At 36.9% G+C, this 22,903-nt stretch overlaps 1 protein-coding gene and 2 long non-coding RNA genes across 6 annotated transcripts in view; 2 read left to right on the forward strand and 1 right to left on the reverse strand.

Moving 5' to 3' along the window:
* LOC127881714 (uncharacterized) overlaps window positions 1–22,903 on the forward strand; it is a 515,289-nt gene that overhangs the window by 261,918 nt on the left and 230,468 nt on the right. The gene's annotated exons all lie outside the window — the stretch shown is intronic.
* Window positions 1–22,903, forward strand: part of LOC127881722 (uncharacterized) — a 264,293-nt gene that overhangs the window by 152,409 nt on the left and 88,981 nt on the right. The window lies entirely within an intron of this gene.
* The window catches only part of LOC127881611 (endosome/lysosome-associated apoptosis and autophagy regulator family member 2-like), a 103,106-nt gene that overhangs the window by 69,066 nt on the left and 11,137 nt on the right, over window positions 1–22,903 (reverse strand). For all 4 annotated transcript variants that reach the window (XM_052429642.1, XM_052429641.1, XM_052429638.1 and 1 more), the window contains exons 2-3: window positions 15,445–15,571; window positions 14,285–14,474 (exon numbers count right to left, since the gene is read on the reverse strand). In XM_052429642.1, the coding sequence (XP_052285602.1) occupies window positions 14,285–14,474; window positions 15,445–15,571 (317 nt within the window). The remainder of the gene's footprint in view (window positions 1–14,284; window positions 14,475–15,444; window positions 15,572–22,903) is intronic.

The following is a 22,903-nucleotide window of genomic DNA, read 5'->3' on the forward strand; positions in this document are numbered from 1 at the left end:
ATAACCTGCAGGATTTTCTTTGAACACCTGGGTAAAATTGTGTACTAAGAATCATCAGTAGAACTATTTGATTGTGCAAGAAAGCATGAAATAAACAAGAGGGTCTGAAAGGCCCAAAGTCGCTCACTTGAGATTCAAAGGAACTGACCTGTTCCAGAGCTCCAGATAAGGGCCGTACAGCTATAAAAACAGCTTTTTCATGAAGGTTTGCGCATTTATTTTTATAAACTGGACGTACAATAACGATTTTAATATCCCTTTTACGCATTTACGAAAATAGTCAGGCCGTACCGATATGTCCGCGTCAGAGCGGCGTGATTTGTTGGTCTCTAACCTAAAGACGCTTTTCGTTAATTTAAATTACCGAAAAGTTGTAGACTGGGTTCCAGTACTATTGTCTATTCTGTCGCGTGATTTCCGTTAACTCGCAACCCCGTCAAAAACAGTATGTCTGCGCGCTAGGGAAGGCCGGCTAAACCGAAGGCGGTTAAAAAAACCTTTGTTGTCATATATAATGGCTACATACGGTCGTCTAACCATCCTGACATTCAATCTTTAAACCCAGAAAAAGACATTGTCGCCCCGATGTTAAACGATTTGATTTCATCGGTGGCTAAAAACATTAGAAAACACAATGGGAAACGGATCCAACCAGCTTACTCGTTGGCTTGTGTTTTCTTGTCAAAAAAAAAGAAAAGAAAACGTAATTAGTCATGAATTTTAATGTGTAGTTGTATTTGCATCATAATTCAGAATGGAAAACCTAATAAAGTAACTGTTTAAGAAGCTAAATATATATTTATTATAATTGCTGCAAATGTTTATGTAAAGTCAGTTATACACCCTTCAATATACAAGAACACGGGTAGTACAGTACTGCCTATATTTTTGGATATGGCAGTACAGGTACTAACTGATTTTCAGGGTTACTCCTTTTCTTTCTGACAGTGGCAGTACCGTTACTAATTTCACAAATCCTTATCTGGAGCTCTGCTGTTCTGTGCAGCCCAAGATGTCATAAGAACAAAATATTCTAACAAACTATCATGACTTAGTGAACATCCTGAACAGACCCGAACCACTTTCATTAACACATCCAAGATATCATTGTTTACGCCCCCTTGGCGACATGTTTTTCCACCAACCGGAACCATTTTCAATCGAACTCATCCGAAATATCATTGGTACAAATCTTGTGACCAACTTCCATGATGACCGGACAATAAATTTGGCCTCTAGAGTGTTAATAAGGTTTTACTAAAGCAATATATAGCACTATTAGAAAAAATGCTCAGCCCCCTAGTGGCCATGTTTTTAAAGTAACCGAATCCATTTTCGAACTCATCCAAGATATAATTGGGACAAATCTTCTAACCAAGTTTCATGAAGATCGGAAAATAAATGTGGCCTCAAAAGTGTTAACAAGGTTTTACTATAGCTATATAAGGAAAAATGCCTCGCCCCCAGGTGGCCATATTTTTCAAACAACCGGCATCATCTTTTAACTTGTCCAAGATATCATTGGTATGAATCTTCTAACCAAGTTTCATGAAGATCGGACAATAAATGTGGCCTCTAGAGTGTTAACAAGATTTCACCATAGCCATATAAGGAAAAATGCCCCGCCCCTTGGCAGTCATGTTTTTCAAGCAAACGTAACGATTTTCAAACTCATCCAAGATATCATTGAAACCAATATTCTGACAATATTTAATTAAGATTGGACAATAAATGTGGCCTCTAGAGTAATCACAAGGTTTAACTAAATATAAGCCATATAAGCCATATTAGGAAAAATGCCCCGCCCCCTGGTGGGCATGTCTTTAAAGCAACCAAAACCATTTTCGAACTCATCCAAGATATCATTGGAACAAATCTTCTGACCAAGTTTCATGAAGATTGGAAAATAAATGTGGCCTCTAGAGTGTTAACAAGAATTTACTATAGCCATATAAGGAAAAATGCCCCGCCCCTTGGCAGCCATGTTTTCCAAGCAAAGTAACCATATTCGAACTCATCCCAGATATTATTGAGACCAATCTTCTGACCAAATTTCCTGAAGATTGGACAATAAATGTGGCCTCTAGAGTGTTAACAAGGCAAATGTTGACGCTGAACAACGGCCGACGGACAAAAAGCGATCACAAAAGCTCACCATGAGCACGTTGTGCTCAGGTGAGCTAAAAAGCATTTACTGATTGGTTATCCTCATGTTTGAGATTGTAAACATTTGCATTTTTCTGCCATAAACATTTAAGACTTGCATAAACTGATTTTCTAAACAAATTTATTATTTTTTATTGAACCACATGTCCTTTTTAACAAAAATTCTTTAAATTTAGTATTTGAGGGTTAATTCTATTTAATTCCCAAAGTTCCTGTCAAAAATATGTGAAGCCGAATTTTGCAACTTTCAGGATTTATAAAAGGATATCCAGTGCACAAATTTTCTCGCACAATGTGTGCAATTTTTGAAAAAAAATGTACTTGTGCGGTCTATAATATACAACATTCTATGTATGAAATTATTAGAAATTTCCAATTAAACTTGTCTTTACCAAACAGTAATTTTTATGAAATTTAAATTGAAATATGCTCCCATATTATTTGCAAAATAGCAAACTTATTATTTTAACAGAAATCCGGTTTGAAAGGATTTCATGAATATTTGAGAACAGTCTATGTAAATGATTTTGTTTGAGAGAATTAGTTTACTTATTGTTTACAAATATTATGACTATACAACAACAATAATCATTTTCCAAATAACAACAATATGAAACTCTGCCACTAGTTATTGTCAAGATAAACGGATTTGAAATCAAGAGAATAGCCAGATTTGAAAGTCAAAACTAAAAATAAACAGCAAGCAACACTAAATTTTACATCAACCTAACCAAACCTTGTAACAATTCTCGGTAAATCCATTATATCAACATTGAAAGCCTAATGAGTTCCAATTACTCTATTTAATATTTTGAGATATTATTGGGATGAATCTTCTGACCAAGTTTCATGAAGATCAGACAATAAATGTGGCCTCTAGAATGTTAACAAGATTTTACTATAGCCATATAAGGAAAAATGCCTTGCCCCTTGGCAGCCATGCTTTTCAAGCAAATGTACCCATTTTCCAACTCATCCAAGATATTATTGAGACCAACCTTCTGACTAAATTTCATGAAGATTGGACAATAAATGTGGCCTCTAGAGAGTTAACAAGGCAAATGTTGACGCCGCACAACGCAAGACGGACAACGCACGCTGGACAACACACCACGGACAAAAGGCGATCACAAAAGCTCACTATGAGCATGTTGTGCTCAGGTGAGCTAAAAAGTTGACACAGAAACGGGAAAAGTGACCCTTTTAAAAAGCAACAGCAATTCAGCAGCAAAAGGAATTTTGGATAGCAGTTATGTCTACATTGATGTACAAAGTTCAAAGTTCCGTTAACAAATTTAATTACAAGAATTGAATACAATTTAATATTTGAAAATATTTTCTCAAACAATGTTTAAAAGCAGGCTTAAACGCTATATTCATTTAAACAAATGGTTTGATATGCAGCATCTAAGTTTTCTAACAACAAACACTAGCCTTGTCACATGCAGATGTGACAACGAGCTTTAGGCTAGGAGGAATGGTTGCACAAATAAAGGAATATTTTCATGAGAACCAATCACTGCAAGCTGTTCCCATATAAAAACATATTAAACTTGTAACAAAACTTCTAATGTTTAGAAAGTGTATAAAATAAACTTAAACCCACATAAATCCTCAAAATCAACAAATATTTTGTAACCCTTTTTGAAAAAATAAGTTTACCCATTAAAAATCAGTGTTCCTTATAGCAAAAGCCAAAATTTCAATGCTAGATTTGGTCTGGTAACATATATTTCAAGAGATACAAAATGGTGGGGTTTTTTTTTTTTTTGGACAATATATTCCATTCGAATTTCCCGCGACGGTATCAGAACATTTACGATCAAATGCGAGATTGGCTTTGGGAAGCTAAACAGAACTACTGTGAAACCATTATTAATCGTCAGGCATTAATTTTCATAAATTTCGTCAGTCGACCGATCGGCAAATTTAAGATCCTAACGAACAATCATGCTCTATGTTTGAACAAAAACAAACACTAAGTTGAACAATTTTTTAAAACTTTACCGTAGACATGAGGCATTAAATTCCAACATAATCCATGCACACATTCTCTGCTGTTTCGTAATCAAGATTAATCCGGTTTTGAAACAAAGGGATGTAGATTACACAAGGTACTTAACTGACACGTTACACTTCTTTAAAACGCGTGTGCATTACAGCTGTATCGAATGCGTTGACTTCGTTTATGTAGAATGGTAATGAATTCGTGCTAATTGTTTATAACTTTATTACCCATTAGGTGCATTGTGTTTTTCAGGGGTGTTGCATATTAGCCATCACGCAGCGAATGCCGATGAAAGACAATAAACCAAATGAAAAGATGACGATGTGTGATCAACATGCGTATTTATCACAAATTAATAAAGAATATTTTAATTGCTGTTTGTTGTTTGATTGTTTGCGTTTAACCACACTTATTACTATTTTATATGTATCAATTTATTTATTTTTAAATTATTGACATTATTGATTTATATACTTGTAGTTTACTTTTTAAGAACAAACACACACATAGAGTTTATAATTTTAATGTTGATATCGAATAAAAAAGCATTTTATTTGAAAAAAAAGCACTTAACAATCTGGAACCTCTTTTGTATAACACAAACAGTTTTAAAACGGTATTGACAGCATTTTAATAAAAATCATACCGACTAGAACACATACCCAAGAAAATAAACAAAAGTGACTAGTTTGATTTGCTTGCAAAAAAATACTTCATTTCATTTAGACTGCAAAAAAAAACAGGAAACAACATTGTTTCATCAACACAACATGGACAATGTTTTTGCGATGCAGCATTAGCAGGATCGGGTAGACCTGCGACAGACGGTGAACGGGTACCGGTAGGTGTACCACAGGTTTTAAGCCACTGTAGAAGTGACATTTGAGACCAATTTCTGTTCTTAAAATTATCAAAAATGTACGATGCAAAACGCTTGAAGCTTTATTGAAAAGTGACAAAATAATTTCCTAACACTAGTTATAACCCATATTGTTCGCACCTTCCCTAATTGGTGCCGATAAAGGTACGATTGTTATCAGTATTGCAATTATAATAATAGAATAAGACTAATTGGCAATTGGCTTCGTTGTTACAAACACTCGTTAACGGTTATTCGATCCCACTTGTCCGCTAATCATAACAATTAACGTGTGAATGGCATACATAAAGAGGGTCCATTACTGTCCCTTGATAACAAAAGACTAGTTAATTGGCATGTGACAAACACTAGGCCCCACCTCCTACAGTGATTCTCAAGTGTGTTCCCGCATTCGTACCACGATTTTTCGCAACTGCGATTGATCACACACAATGTATACACACAAATGGGATATTGACTGACGCATTTAAAAAAAATTCAAAATCAGAAATCGGCGAATTTAAGTGCTGACGAAATCGTCATTTTTATAAAAATGACGAAATTTTGTGCTGTCGAAAATAAATGGTTTCACAGTATGCTGTGCTTCCAACACTGCCCGAAGCCAATCTTGGTTTGCTCTTGAATGTTCGGATATCATTGCGGAATATTCACATTGAATATTTGTTGATTTTGATTATTTATGTGGCTTCAACATCAGAACAAATATAAGTTTTATGGTTAAATGAAAACCAAATAGACTGATCTGACATGGCCGGGTAGGGTATCTCAGTTTTCCATGATACCATCATCACATACTTCACTCAAAATAGCTCAGAGAAATTCTTTGTTTCAGTTTTTAACACTTTCCAAAACATGATATTTGAACCAGTTAAAGAAATGTCTATGTTCATGTTTTAAACAAAACTAGAGCTTTGTCACAGACGTGACGAATACCCCCACATGCCGCATTGACACATAATATTTTGCATGTCGTCTTCACAAAAACAGCGGACACCATGCTCAATTTTTAAAACGCACTAAGTGACCCCTTGACCTAGTTTTTCACCCAGAAAGGCCCATGTTCTAACTTGGCCTTAAGATCATCTCGATAAAACTTCTGACCAAGTTTGGTGAAGATCGGATGTAAACTACTTGAATTAGAGAGCGGACACCATGCTGAATGTTAATAAACGCACTAAGTGACCCCGTGACCTAGTTTTAGGCCCGGAATGGCCCATGTTCAAACTTGTCATAAAGATCATTTAGATAAAACTTGTGACCTACTTTGGTGAGGATTGGATGAAAACTACTTGAATTAGAGAGCGGACAACATGGTGAGGTTTAAAACGCACTAAGTTACCCCGTGAACTAGTTTTTGACCCGGCATGACCCATATTTAAACTTGACCTAGACATAATCTAGATACGACCTCTGACCAAGTTTGGTGAAGATTGGATGAAAACTACTTGAAGTAGAGAGCGGACACCATACTGAATGTTAAAAACGCACTAAGTGACCCCGTGACCTAGTTATTTACCTGGCAGGGCCCATGTTCGAACTTGGCCTAGACGTCATCTAGATACAACTTGTGAAAAAGTTTGGTGAAGATCGGATGAAAACTACTTGAAATAGAGAGCGGACACCATGCTGAATGTTTAAAACGCACTAAGTGACCCCGTTACCTAGTTTTTGACCCGGCAGGGCCCATGTTCGAACTTGGCCTAGACGTCATCTAGATACAACTTGTGAACAAGTTTAGTGAAGATTGGATGAATACTACTTGAAATAGAGAGCAGCCACTATAATGAATGTTAAAAACGCACTAAGCGACCCCGTGACCTAGTTTTTGACCCGGCAGGGCCCATGTTCGAACTTGGCCTAGACGACATCTAGATACAACTTGTGAAAAAGTTTGGTGAGGATCAGATGAAAACTATTTGAAATAGAGAGCAGACAACATGCTGAATGTTTAAAACGCGCTTAGTGACCCTGTGACCTAGTTTTTGACCCGGCAAGGCCCATGTTCAAACTTGGCCTAGACATCATGTAGATACAACTTCTGACCAAGTTTGGTGAAGATCGGATGAAAACTACTTGAAATAGAGAGCGGACACCTAAGACAAGCTCACTCCTATATACCCCCCTAAACTTCGTTTGTGGGGGTATAACAATTTATATACTGTGTACTACACACTGTATTATAAAATTGTTTGAAGCACCTGTGTTACAATTCTGTTCAAATTTAGAATCTAGTTTTCATCATTTAATTATGCACTAAAATGCACATTCAAGGACACTTTTCTTTTTTTTTTTTTTCTCGAACCATTTTTTTAGATCTTTATCACATGGAACATTAATTCATTCACAAACCTTTCCTATTAAATTATTTAACTAAAATGATTGTTTAGGCCTAAAAGTACTGTTGGTATAAACATGACTGAATGTGATGGAAATAAAATTGATGGTGTATTAAGTCATTAAATTTCCATCAGATTACCTCTGTCTTTATTTACCTGAAGCAATGTCTCTCATCATGGGGAAAGATCAAGACCAGATTAGCTTTTAAATATCATGTTCAAGTGTTTATATAAAATGTTTGCAAATATGATTGTATTTTGAAATCTGCTTAAAAAGCTTCAATTGAAGCTTTGAACCACTGCTTTTTAGGTCAAAATTGAGGCCAAAGTGCCATCCCATTCCAAATCTCAAAAGTATATATGGGTCTTGTTCTGTGAAAATTGGGCAAAATGCATGTGCATAAAGTGTCGTCCCAGATAAGCCTCTGTAGTCTGCACAGGCTAATCAGGGACGACACTTTCCGCTTTAATGGTATTTTTCGTTTAAAGGAAGTCCCTTTTTACCGAAAATCTAGTTTAAGCGGAAAGTGTCGTCCCTGATTAGCCTGTGCGAACTTCACAGGCTAATCTTGGTCAACACTTTTCGCACATGCATTATGACCCTTTTTCTCAGAACAAGACCCATATTGTTCCCAAATGACTGCCTAAAATGTTTTTCCATTGGAAGGTTTTTTATTTGTTTCCAAATAAATAAAACATTCAGTTTATCGCAGTTCAAACGCTTTGAGTTAAATTTGACCTTCCCAAATATAAGTTAAAAAACACTTTGATTCTCAATTTTAAAGCATTTTTAAGCAACATTTTTTTTCCAATTTCAGTAAAAATGATTCAAATTTTCATAAATCAAAGTGTCAAAAAAAGGTAAAAAACACACTATGTAAACACATTAGACCCCTGTATTTTGCACACTAAACACTGGCTGACCTTTTTCACCCTAGCTCTTTTTGAGCACCACTCTGTAACTTGTTTGGTTATAAATGAGCCGTGCTCTGTGAAAAAAGAGTTTAATGAATGTGCATTCAGTTTAGTCCCAGATTAGCCTATGCAGTCTGCACAGGCTAATCACACTTTCCGCCTAAACTGACTTTTTGCTAAGAAGAGACTTTCTTTAAATGAAAAATATCATAAAAGCGGAAAGTGTCATCCCTGATTAGCCTGTGCGAACTGCACAGGCTAATCTGGGATAATAATTTACGCACATGCATTAAACCCCTTTTTCACAGAGCATGGCCCAAATTCTGTACCTAATCATCATCTCCATGTGAAACATTATTTTTTCTAACATTGAGTTGGAATCTGACCTTTTCAATTGCTGTCAACATTATTTCTGAATGCAGCAGATTGTGACAGGAATATTAGTAATTATTGGAGAATTCTCCCAAGTGTTGCAAATTTCTCTCCCAAAAGTGTCACATATGCACCAGTATGGCGAATGTTTTCAGTAGACAATTCATCACAGTTTACTGGTTTTGTACTTTACCTGCTGCTGTGAGATGGAAATAGACCATCACATTATTCAGACAGCTACTACAATCTTTTCTTTTTTTCAGTGAAAAATTGTATTTTCTACATCAAATATTACATACATACAAAGAAAATGTCATACACTAATACAAAGCTTTTTAAAAACATGTAGTATTCAGAATTTCATACACAAAGTATTTCATGTACAGCTACTTGATGGGTACATAAATATAATTGTCATACATTCAACATTCATTCACATACAAATCTAATTGTGTTATATTTCAAGTATTTTACAACAAAACAACACAGGCATGTACCAAACAAACTAAATTTATGTTCAATATAAGTATGTATATAATCTATCATAAAAATATTGCACATAAGAAACTTTATTAGTAAGTGCTGAATTGCATTGTATAAGAAAACTTACTATGCATAGTTTACAAAAAACGTATGTGATATATATTTGAACAAGGGACAAATTCTGAACTCTTCATCTGATTTAAAAAAAAAATTGTAAATTTCAAAAGCGTGCTTCTTACTTTTTCAGTCCATACTTTGAAGGGATTCAGTTTTTTCTCTGACAATGAAAGAGATACCATTTAAGCTCTAGGCAAACTATGTTTAAATCATTCATTTTTGGAAATAATAACTCCAAGTACATGTACTAGATCTGGGTACTACATATATGTACATGTACAATCTATCTGAATGTACCAGCTATACTGGCTGATACACACCATTGAACAATATTTAGTATTTCTAACTTAAGGACGGTGCATATTTGTCTAGTAAAGTTAATGCAATGTTTAAAGGCTTGTTTTCACCGTTTTTTGGAAATTATTTGCTAAGCCCAAGGTTTTGTAGACAATGTTGTAAAAGCTACTTAAAAACAAAAGTTCAAATTTAGTTTGATCATCTTTTCTCAATAAGGCTTTGGTTAAACATGTGGAAAAACATCTATGGTGCTTAGCTTAAAATGTCATTTAATTCACTATATATATATCTATATATTATTATAGATAATTATAGAATTATCTATTTTTAGAACTTTCCGCTGTCATGTCCAATATTGCACGTACAACCATATCTGTGTTGACAAGCCCCTGATGAAGACGAAAAGTCGAAAGCGCTAGGGCATATGTATAAAATATGTAATTAGCACTGTTTGAACAGCATATTTCTCCAATCTATATATATAATTCTATAATCTTATTTACACAGATATCACAGTTTTCTAGATAAGCAAAGATTTAGCGACATGAAACAATTTAAGAAATCATATAAGATATGGTAATTTTAAACTAGAGCTTGATCACAAATGTGACAGAAATACCCCTGCCAAGCTTTGTCAGTTATGTTCAAGGGCAAATAACAAAGGGTTATGCACATCTACACTTCATGGAGATATTTTGAAGTTTCAAGTTTCAATATCATGGCTTGAGAAATATTAGTTGGATTAAATAAAAGTTTGTGTTTAAATAACAAGGAGATAAATTGACATGGTCATAATTATATAACATAGTCATCGCATCAACAGTGGATTTTTTTGTCAAATTTGGGGTCCAAAATTCGGCCCCATGTCAAGTCTGAAAAAGTATTTAGTTGTACCCATATGACTGCTAAACATGTTTAATTGAAAGTTTTCCCAAAATATATTTTTGTTTCGTTATAATCCAAAATGTCTGTACATCTCCCTATCCAGCACTATTGCGTAATTGAACAGAAATTTAGAAAAAAATATGTCAACAAACTTTTAATCGCAAGTTTTAAAGAATTTATAAGCTAATTAAAAACTTCAAAATTACATAATTTAATTCAAAATTGTTTTCAAATCCACAAAGACCCCTGCCTCAGTAATAAACCTGGTGGAAAAAATCTTTCAAAATGACCACTTGGATTAAGCAGAAATGAGCATTTAAAAACTAACACAGTTCTATCAGTTTAGGATTATGTACATGTAAATGACATTATTAACAACTGAAAAAGAAAAATAACAAGCAAATTGGTTGTATTTATATCCCCGCCAAATAGTTTGTTTAAGGATGGATGCAAATGCATTTTTATATGGTATAATCCAAAAAAAATATTTAAGTGAAGGGTAATTAATTTTATGTATTGCAATTCTCTTCATTGATATCTAGACACGGATGCAGTTCCATATTGAAATCTTGTAGCGTATCTAAGATATAGCCCTGAAAAATTACATCATAAAAACAAACAAGAGGCAATTACTGACAGACCGACCGACAGAGGGATGGATGGACAACGCCAATTCTATATCCAACCGACTTTGGCAGGGGAAAACAAACGATGGCAATGAGTAAGTAAACTCCTATTTTTAAGGTCGCCCTGGTATTATTAATACTTTGTCCACAAGGCGACCTGAAGGTCAAGGCTTCAATCCCCACTGTGGGAGTTTTCTTAACCCATTTATGCCTAGTAGACTCTCCCATCCATCTAAATTGGATCAAGTTATTTCCAAAATTAGGGATGTCTGGTATATTTATTTCTATTTTTAGAATATTTCTTACAGAAATTCCTTTAAGGAAAAAGCGCAGACCCAGATGAGACGCCACATCATTCGGCATCTCATCTGGGTCTACGATGTTTGCAATGTCCTTTTTTTCAGGACGCTAGGCATGAATGGGTTAAAATCTCCATCAAATACGCCAAGTACAGGTTCTACCCAGCCAGCAAACTTAAGAACGTTTCAATAAGCCTTAGGCCTTTGTTGCAATCAAGCAAACAAGGGCTGTTTGTAAAACATGCATGCCCCCCCATATGGGCTGTCAGTTGTAGTGACAGCCATTGTGTGAATACGTTTTTTGGCACTGTGACCTTGACCTTTGACGTAAGCGTTCTTGAGTTATCACAGGGCTCAGCCTAGGTTCAAACTTGAGGGAGAAGTGACTTCTCCCTGAGCTGAAATTAGGGAGAAGTGAGGCCACTAGAAGGAGAAGTGATTTCCGTTAGGCGTTTAATAAAATTTTCGCTTGTTTTATACCCCTCATTAAACCAAGCCTAAGTATCATCATAAATGACAAACAAATACTATTTTCAAATTCAATAAATCCTTACATATTAAGTCACATAAATCAATTCATACAATTAAAACTTGTGATTTCCATGTGCATCATAAAAATAAACAGTACTTTAATAATGCAATGACAATCCAAACCCTATTTACATCATAATGTACATGATAATTAGTAAGTGATTTTTTTCACCCAATTGGGAACAAGTCCGGTACCAATGCCATCGGAAATTCTTCGCGTCATGAAATCACCAAATTGTGGTAAAAACGAGTCAACAAAACACAATCTTAATGCATGGGACATATAGTATATCTATTACTGTTTATCCGAATGTATACATATCCGAAATATGTACACTTGAGAATGCCTTACCTGTTTCATTTAATAATCCAAATTTTCCTTGTTGTTATCTGGTTTAACAAACCTTATTACACGTACATGTTTGTTAAATCCAGTTAATGCTTTCTCCATTATTAAATCACCATTACTTGTAATTTGAATCGCCAGCTTTGAATTGAACGCGGGTTAAATGTTACAATACATCTGCCATTTGCAATGTCGAAGGTCATGAGTCATGACGTAGCAATTTTATTCTATTCGGATAATTTATGTCTAATCGAGGAAATGTGTTTTCTCAATGTCTATTGTGTAGTATTAGGACTTGTTAGTATAAAAATGAACTGTGATTCCAGTTTATATAAGATGGGTGTTACTCGTTATTATCGGTGGATTAACAAACTGACAAAACTCGCTGGACTTTTACAGTAGTGGATCTACGTAATTAATAGACCTTTGATCAATTTTGTTTTTCTTTAATAAGTTTTCCGACTTTCTTTAACCGTGCCGTCTGCCAAAAACCTGTAATTATCGAATGGTCAATCAATTATCACGTAATCATTAGACAACTTACAGCACGCGCAAAGAGGTTGCGGTATATAAAATAAAGTCGTTTACGTATGGATACGGTAGATAAAATTATGGAAATTAGCACTACAGTTTGCACGGGTGGGTTGTTAGTTTTCGTTTATATGGTTATGAATTAATGTCTGACAAAATGAATTGCACATCGACTGGATAATTAGTGTTTATGAGTTTTGAAACACGAAACAAGTAAACAGTAGAACATACTAGAATAAATCGTATTCATATTTACTGTTGGGAATGTGTTGCGCGTGTAAACTTTTTTGAGCGTAAATACATTTCTATATCGACGTCATTTCATCGCTCAGGTAACAACTGCATATGTATATACAATGCGCGCGTTCTCATTGGTAACTATCGATGTTAATGTACCGCTTAACTCCGCCTACAAGGCGTGTACTAATTGGGCTTGCAGAACAGAGAACTATCCAAACTGTCGGCGAAATGACACTCGCTATGATCTTTTGATCTAAACCGTTATTGTTTGGAGTGAATGCCCATGTATGCTAGTTGCCTGGATAAGATTTCACAGCAGTCGATCTTTTGCTGTGATAATAAACTGATAACATAACAAGCGTCATCGGTGACTTTATGACATGTGAAAATAGAGAATTTTTAGATGAAAAAGTTGAGAGAAAAAAACGTCGATGTTGTAAAAAAGAAGGCGAAGTCAACTTCTCCTTCATGTAATTTAAGGGCGACATTATTATGTCCCAGGCGAAGATGTCGCCCACGTCGCCCTCACGGCCGAGCCCTGTATCATCCGGAAACCATTTTTCTAAGTTGAGTCACCATGACCTTTACCTTTGACCTATTGACCTGAAAATCAATAGGGGTCATCTGCGAGTCATGATCAATGTACCTATGAAGTTTCATGATCCTAGGCTTAAGTGTTCTTGAGTTATCATCAAGAAACCATTTTACTATTTCGGGTCACTGTGAGCTTGACCTTCGACCTAGTGACCTGAAAATCAATAGGAGTCATCTGCGAGTCATGATCAATGTACCTATGAAGTTTCATGATCCTAGGCATAAGCGTTTTTGAGTTATCATCCGGAAACCATTTTGCTATTTCGGGTCACTGTTACCTTGACCTTTGACCTAGTGACCTGAACATCAATAGGGGTCATTTGCGAGTCATGATCAATGTTCCTATGAAGTTTCATGATCCTAGGCATAAGCGTTCTTGAGTTATCATCCGAAAACCATTTTACTATTGCGGGTCACCGTGACCTTGACCTTTGACCTAGTGACCTCAAAATCAATAGGGGTCATCTGCTAGTCATGATCAATGTACCTATGAAGTTTCATGATCCTAGGCATAAGCGTTCTTGAGTTATCATCGGGAAACCATCTGGTGGAGGGACGGACATACGGACTGACCGACATGTGCAAAACAATATACCCCCTCTTCTTCGAAGGGGGCATAAAAACAAATTGGTTTCAACTTAAACTAAATGGAACTCACATAGAGCAGTTGATTGGCTCACTGTCTAGTTCCCAGCTGCTCAGTGACTCCGTGCTCACAGAGAAACCCGCGGGAAGCTTCTCCCAGTCATCAAACTGCGCCGAACTGCCACTGGAATACGTGCCTGCGGCACAGTTCTTGCACTGCTGACTGGCCATGTCCAGATAATGACCCACGGGGCATTCAAAGTCTGGAGAAGACAATGGAGAAACTTTGTCAGACTTTGCACCATTAACCCACAGCTCGATGATTTTATGGAAGGAAACTCTGGGTGTACACTAACAGTAAACTTGTGCTTTACATTCCTACCAGGCTTTACACTCATACCACAAGTACATAGCGGACGGCATTCAAGGTAAAATGCATTTATGACTTGAACACTGTTTGACTTGTATAAATATATTATCATGTCTATGTAATGACCCACTGGACCCCCAGACAGTTGTTAATCAGAATTTTCTTTCCTTCAATATGATTTCCAACACACAATCTATGCTGTGTGAACTCTTTATATCAATTCATTCACTTCCAGATGTACTGTTTTAAAAAAGATGAACATAGTTATGCACATGATAATCAATTTGACATTTGATAAACACAAATGCTTATTATATTTGACTGTTGTGCTATAGGCTCTTTGTAGTATGCTAGCATACATTAATATTATTTATATACTACACATTAATTGATAAATATTAGTACTATATTAATATTATACTTTCTTTTTGTATTTTAAGATTACCAGAAAGCTGCTGAAGCACCCAAACTGTTGCAACATATTCAGACTGCTAAGAAGGTGTCAATCAACAAGACTTACAACTGATTGAATGTGCCTTTATCAAATGAAAACTGTTAAATGTGTTGTTATTATTAATAATACCGTTATTAAATCAATTCATTTAACATACTGTAAAATGCTCAGTTTTTGTTTGTATTATAATATGATCTTCATTGCCCAAATGTAGACCCAGTGTGGCGACAACATTTTTAATTTGGCGAAAGTAAGTGGTGACAACTTTTTAAAGCCCAGAGGGAACCCCGAAATCTAGAAGAAAAGTCTTTAATTTTATATGGTTTTCTAAGGGACTACAAAAAATGTAAAAGTGTCAAAATGCGTATCTGAGTGGTAAAGGGTTGAGATACACAGAAGTGTTACATACCACAGTCCAGTCCCCTGCGTGGAATGTCATTGTGGTCTGCCCCTGGAGTGCAGTCCCTACTGGGTACAGACACCCTCCATCTGTGGCCTTCTTCATCACACTGGGTGTACTGGTACTCATAGTCATCCTGAAACAAATACAGGGAGCACATGCATGACCAACCACTTACCAAACAAGAAACCTTCGGAGACGGGTGATCCTCCCCAAAGTTTTTTTTGTCACAATATTGCACTATATATTCAGATAAAAGGAAACGTCTCAAGGGCACAGTAGTTGGGGGGACAAGAATTTTTTTTATAGAAAATTTCAAAGGGCCATAACTCTGTGAAAAATCATCCGACCAGAACCCGCTGATAATATGCACATCTCCTCTTGGTAGTGAAGCTTCCCATAAAGTTTCATTGAATTCTGGTCATTAGTTACTGAGAAATAGCCTGGACAAAAATTGTGCACGGACGGACACACGACACGGATGGGACAGACGCACACACGAAGTGGAGACTATATGCTCCCCCAAAATAAATTTTGGGGGAGCATAATGAGCATACTCAGGAGTGTTTTTCTCTCACCATTTTGGAAATGGGGCCAATCCCTTTGGATTTGGGAAAATTAATGCTTTGACTAAAATTGGAAAATAAGTGTTGTTTAGTTGCTAATTAATGCTTTAAAATCAAGAATCTTTTTTTTTTCATTCAAATTTAGGGTCGGCATACAGCTCCATTCCCAATGGAAAAATTATAATCTTTCACAAATGGGAACGAAAAATTCCTAATGGAAGGTTTCCATTTACTGAAGCGATAGGGCCAGCACTCTACATAGAATTGCAGGCAAATAAATACTGGTCAAAAGGCACATGACCTATTAGGCAACAATCTGACAAACATAGATTGTCCTTGATTACAGTGTAGTCCCCATTAAATTTCATGTGTTTCAAAGTATCCCTTACCAAGAGATGCTTTTTTTCTGAAACATGTACCTTGTGATTTATAATATCAAGATGTTTTGATATTTTTTTAAACATAAACACTGTAAATGTACCAAGACAGCCTGAAGGCCCCAGGCTGCTTACCTGAGACACTAAATTGATAAATGATGATTTTGAGATATTTGTGTGATGACTGTGGTTTTCGTCTGTATGACACAGATTTTATATGGTCTGATACAGTTTTTTTCAACAAATCAAAGGTTTTATTATAAACAAACAAACATGTAATAAATTTAATATAAGTAAAATAACTAGATTAAAACAATAGATGTTTTTGTCAGAAACACAATGCCCCCTATTGCGCCGCTTTGAAATAAAATTTCAATATATCATTTGGCAGGTTTAGAAATTATCTCCCTTTTAAAGCTTATTACTTCCCTTGGATTGTATTTTTAGACTTTTGACCTTGAAGGATGACCTTGACCTTTCACCACTCAAAATGTGCAGCTTCATGAGATACACATGCATGCCAAATATCAAGTTTCTATATTCAATATTGCAAAAGTTATGGCCAATGTTTAAGTTTTCGGACGGACACACAGACAGACCAATGGACTGACAGTTCAACTGTTATATGCCACCCTACCAGGGGCATAAAAAGTAAATAAATATAAGTAACCTATAGGGTGGAGCAAAATTAAACCCCATCATGGCGATTGAAAAAACAACTTAGGGACCACACTACGATGTTGCACACTAAATATTATGAACCTAACCCTAACTGTTTAAGAGGATAAGATTTCTAAATTTATTTACTATGTCAGTCTAAATAAATCAGGTAATCATTGTTATAAATCATACATACAGTTATTTGAAGCAGATAACCACAAGATATGCAAAAGTAAACTTCCCATATACACAGAGTTTTCCCTAAGAACCGGCCGCCGGCCAAATTGACCGGTTCAATCGATTTTCTGGCCGGTTCAAATGCTGGTAACAAAAAAGGTTGAGAGGTTTTGCAACTTTGATCGATGTAATTGTTAAAGTTAAGAAAAGACGAAATTAAACAAGCGAAAACATCGATTTAACATCGTTTTGTTTATGTTCTTTATACTTCCGTGTGTACGTTTTACCGAACAAGTATAATTTATAACGGCGCTTCTCATTGGCTGATTATTTTGAGTACGCAAATAACTACAAAACGGCGCTTCTCATTGGCTGATTATTTTGAGTACGCAAATAACTACAAAAATCGTAACCACATGGTTTTCTCAAAATGAAACGAACCCTGAGAGATTTTTTCAGTGTGACAGCGCCTTCAAAACGTCAGAAAGGTTTGTATTGATGAAAATCTCGATGAAAATGCATGAAAGAAATTATTCAAACAATACTTTTAGTTGAATAAAGTTTGCAATGCTGTGTTAGCCAAATACACGTGTTCAAACCCGACCCCTTGATGAGAAATAAATGGCTTTGGCATAACCAGTAGCTTAGTTATTGACTTGTTTCAAAATTCATCGCACACTATGCACAGTATAATTATTTGGCACTCCCCTCACAAATTTTTTAAAAAATTAGAAAAATTCCATAAGTGATACACAAAAAAACAAGTAATTTTCATCTCTAAAATTTCTGTCCAAACCCCCCCCCAAAATGCACCATTTTGCGTCTAGATTTTCAAAATTTTTCGGGGGGGGCATGCCCCCGGACCCCCCTAGCAGGAGTGCCTTGCTTGGCCTGTTCAAATTTTTATTTGGCCTGTTCAAATAAAAGGAAGGGAAAACCCTGCATATACAATAATGCAACATACACGACTGTACAGGTATTCAAGTATTAAAGGGGAGTTTTAACGTTTCAGTAAATTGACAAAATAAAACAAGAGGGCCAAGATGGCCCCAGTTCGCTCACCTGAGAGGAGTCGGTTCATTCAATCTTTACCAAATGTCAAACTTGACCTTGATATTGTCCAGACAAACATCCTGGTCAAGTTTCATCATTATTTCATCTGCGAGTCATGATCAATGTACCTATGAAGTTTCATGATCCTAGGCGTAAGCATTCTTGAGTTATCATCCGGAAACCATTTTCCTAAGTTGAGTCTCCGTGACCTTGACAGCCATTGTGTGAATACGTTTTTTGGCACTGTGACCTTGACCTTTGACCTAGTGACCTGATAATCAATAGGGGTCATCTGCGAGTCATGATCAATATACCTATGAAGTTTCATGAACCTAGGCATAAGCGTTCTTGAGTTATCATCCAGAAACCATTTTACTATTTCAGGTCACCGTGACCTTGACCTTTGACCTAGTGACCTGAAAATCAATAGGGGTTATCTGCCAGTCATGATCATTGTACCTATGAAGTTTCATGATCCTAGGCATAAGCGTTCTTGAGATATCATCCAGAAACCGTTTAACTATTTCAGGTCACCGTGACATTGACCTTTGACCTAGTGACCTGAAAATCAATAGGGGTCATCTGCGAGTCATGATCAATGTACCTATGAAGTTTCATGATCCTAGGCCTAAGCGTTCTTGAGTTATCATCCGGAAACCATTTTACTCTTTCGGGTCATCGTGACCTTGACTTTTGACCTAGTGACCTGAAAATCAATAGGGCTTATCTGCAAGTCATGATCAATGAATCTATGAAGTTTCATGATCCTAGGCATAAGCGTTATTGAGTTATCATCCGGAAACCATTTTACTGCTTTGGGTCACCGTGACCTTGACCTTTGACCTAGTGACCTGAAAATCAATAGGGGTCATCTGCGAGTCATGATCAATGTATCTATGAAGTTTCATGATCCTAGGCATAAGTGTTCTTGAGTTATCATCTGGAAACCATTTTACTATTTCGGGTCATCGTGACCTTGACCTTTGACCTAGTGACCTGAAAATCTATAGAGGTCATCTGCGAGTCATGATCAATGTACCTATGAAGTTTCATGATCCTTGGCATAAGCGCTCTTGAGTTATCATCCGGAAACCATCTGGTGGACGGACGGACCGACATGAGCAAAACATGATATACCCCCTCTTCTTCGAAAGGGGGGGGGGGGCATAATGAGAAAACTGCCCCCCTCCCAGCAGCCATGTTATTCAACTGATTGGAACCATTTATGAACTCAACTCTCGTATCAAGGAAACAAATGTTCTGAGCAAATTTCATAAAAAATGGGCCAAAAATGTGACTTCTACTGTGTTCACGTTTTCACTATATACATATAGAGAAAAATGCCCTGCCCACAGGCGGCCACGCTTTTTCAACGATCCCTACCATTTTCAAATTCGTCTGAGATATCAATAAAACCAATGTTTTGACCAACTTTCATGATGATTGGGCAAAAATTGTGACTTCTAGAGTGTTTACAAGGTTTCTCTATAGCCAAATAGGGAAAACTGCCACTATATACATATAGAGAAAAATGCCCCGCCCACTGGCGGCCATGTTTTTTCACCAATCTCGACCATTTTCGAACTCGTCCGAGACATCAATTGAACCAATGTTTTGACCAACTTTCATGATGATTGGGCAAAAATTGTGACTTCTAGAGTGTTTACAAGGTTTATCTATAGCCAAAAAAGGAAAACTGCCCCGTCCACTGGCGGACATGTTTTTCAACGAATCGGAACCACTTTTGAACTCAACCAAGATATCATTAAGACAAACATTTTGACAAAGTTACATGAAGATGGGCATGAAATATGACTTCTACAGTGTTTACAAGGTTTTTCTTTTTTTGACCTAGTGACCTAGTTTTTGACCCGGCACAACCCAGTTTCGAACTCGGCCGAGATTTCATTGGGACAAAGCTTCTGACCAAGTTTCATGAAGATGGGACAAGAAATGTGGCCTTTACGAGCAAATGTTAACGAACGGACGGACGGACATACGACGGACAAAGACCGGTCACAAAAGCTCACCTGAGCAATCAGGTGAGCTAAAAAAATTGCTTCAGATTTGCACATTTTTGTTGTAGTTATGATATTTGTAAGGAAACAGTAATACTGAACATTAACCATGCTCTAAAATAGCCATTATAATTATGCATCTTTTGACGATTTTAAAACCTGAAAATTATAAAGCGACGCGAAACGATTGAATAATTTGGAGAGTTCTGTTGTTGTCGTTATATTTTGTGATACTACGAGAATTGCTTATTTAAAGTTTAAAATACACCACTCATTGTGTGAGCACGGATAGCGGAGTGGTGTAGGCGATAGACTTTTAGTCAGGGGTCAGTGGTTCGAGCACAGTTGAGGGTTACTTTTTTTTCTTTCTTTAATTTTATTCTTGTTTTTTACTGAAGCTTTTTAGATCCAATGTTCACATTTATTAATATAAAGCATTTAATGACAAACTTCAATACATGCCAAAATCTGTGAAAAGGCCCCTTTCACCCTTTCCCAAAAACAAGGTTGAAGTTTAACCAATCAAATTTCTTGCTGAAGAAAAATCATGAATATTCATGAGCAATAACCACCTCGCATTTGTTTGCAAATAAAGTGCATGTCCGGTAACACTCACCCATCAGTGACGTAATCAGGAGATCGCTCCCGCTGATGAAAAATCTTCCAATTACCAGGGGCATGTGTTTTAGGAATTAATCCCCCATAAATATAATTTATATCAGATGAAAGAGAATTTTATGACGATTCAATAGATGTTTATTGCATGGTATTATCTTTACGAACAAAGAAATTATGACCGGAAAACTATGATGACTGTTGGAATTCCTGATAATTCCAGCTGATAAGCCATTGATTTATCGACTGATTTGGGTTGCTAAGTCTAGTTTCATTGTTGACTGATATACATGATATATGGGTATAAATTAGAACCTTGAACTCTGCTCTTCCTATTATGACCTTCTAGCTAAACACGAACATCTACCAAGGTTATGCTGTAAATGTGAAAGCATTAATACCATCAGCTTCACAATTTTGAATTTAGCTCAAACCTTCATGAGCCACTGTCAATATTCTACAATAGACCCATTCACCTCTGGCACCACATTCAGCCTCCTTCACTTCAGCAGTCCATTAGTAGGACCTTGTAGATCATGACAACAAAACTTCTCTTCAGCAACCTAGTCCATTACCAACAGCACATTCTTGTTTATCATCTCCCAGAAACTAAACCTTGGCATCGTGAACATCAACTGTAGTAGAGTTGACGGAGTCAAAAGGTCTGAACTCCAGCAGCTCTCCACTACATCAAACCTAACATAGTCAGGGATGGAAAATAACTGAATATGGCTGGTTGCCCAACTCCTAAAATTAGGTTGCCCGGCAAAAAAACCATGAGCCCAGAGCCTTTCTAATGCTTAATATATATTTGGTTTCTCAATAAATGTACACAGTGAGTTCAGACATGCAGTGAATAGAAAAACATAATTTATAAATTTTGTACATTGTTTTCACTTATTATTTATGACCTGATAATTTAGTTATCAGCAATTTCATCAAAGCTTAACAGGCCCATGACAGACTGCTCATACTCAGTGCTCAAGCTAGCAATAAATAGAGGGGCGCTGCGCCCTTGTGTGTGTATCAGAGTTTATTTTCAGGACCTACCGGCCTCTTCACGAAGTCTTTATGGTCCGACCTGCCCTTGTGACCTTTCAGGGGAAAAAGATTAATTTTAAGCCAAAGTAGGTCAAATTTACACCGGCTTCCCAGGTATTCGCCAAAGATATAATTTAGATCCAAATATACAAGAATTTGTCTTTGAATTGTCAACTACCAGTGCACATTAAGGTCTCATTGGCCACCGTGCACTGGTAGTTGACAATTCAAAGACAAATTCTTGTCTGTACGCAGCTCCACCAAAGGAGTGCAAGCAAGCAGCTCTGCCTTTATGGCCCTTCTCGCTGTCACCGGCCGTCGTCTTCATCCCCGAGACAGTTTCCCCAGTGCGTTGAGCGTACTGAGTACCGCTGTCCCGGGGTCCCTCAATAAGGCCACCCCCTCGAAGTTCCAGTCATGCTTCAATACCTGCCCAGGAAAGAAGCCTGTTCTGGTCTGCCCCGTATTTCCTCCACACTGGTGGTCTCGCTGTCCCACTATCCCTGTCCCTCTACAGACGGGACCTCTGGCAGGTCCAGGTCAGCGAGCTCTTGACTATAAACAGCGGGTGACAAGTCCGCTGCATCTTGGAGAAGACAGCAATCCCAGCAGTGCGGAAGACGTCCGGCTCGAGGGTGATGGACTCAGCTGGATTAGCAGAGCCACCCGCAGAAGTTCCCCTCAGGTGAGAAAATTTTCTTCGGGCGACTCTCGCCTCGGTCGCGACGCGCACGCTCCAGCTGCTGACCAAGGCGCTGCGCCCCTCTTAAATTTGCCCCCTTAAAAAGCGCCCCTCTATTTTTCTGTCAAATGCCCTTTTGATCTCTTAGTTCCTGCTTTCAGGCCGTATAAATCGCCAGAAACATCGACATGAATACACAGATAACACCCTTACATGACTGCCTGGGGTGTATTAAGTCAACACATTGTGAACAAACAAGCCCCAAGGGCATGGTTTGTT

This window comes from Dreissena polymorpha, chromosome 5 (genome assembly GCF_020536995.1).
Source record: "Dreissena polymorpha isolate Duluth1 chromosome 5, UMN_Dpol_1.0, whole genome shotgun sequence".
NCBI classification, from domain to species: domain Eukaryota; kingdom Metazoa; phylum Mollusca; class Bivalvia; order Myida; family Dreissenidae; genus Dreissena; species Dreissena polymorpha.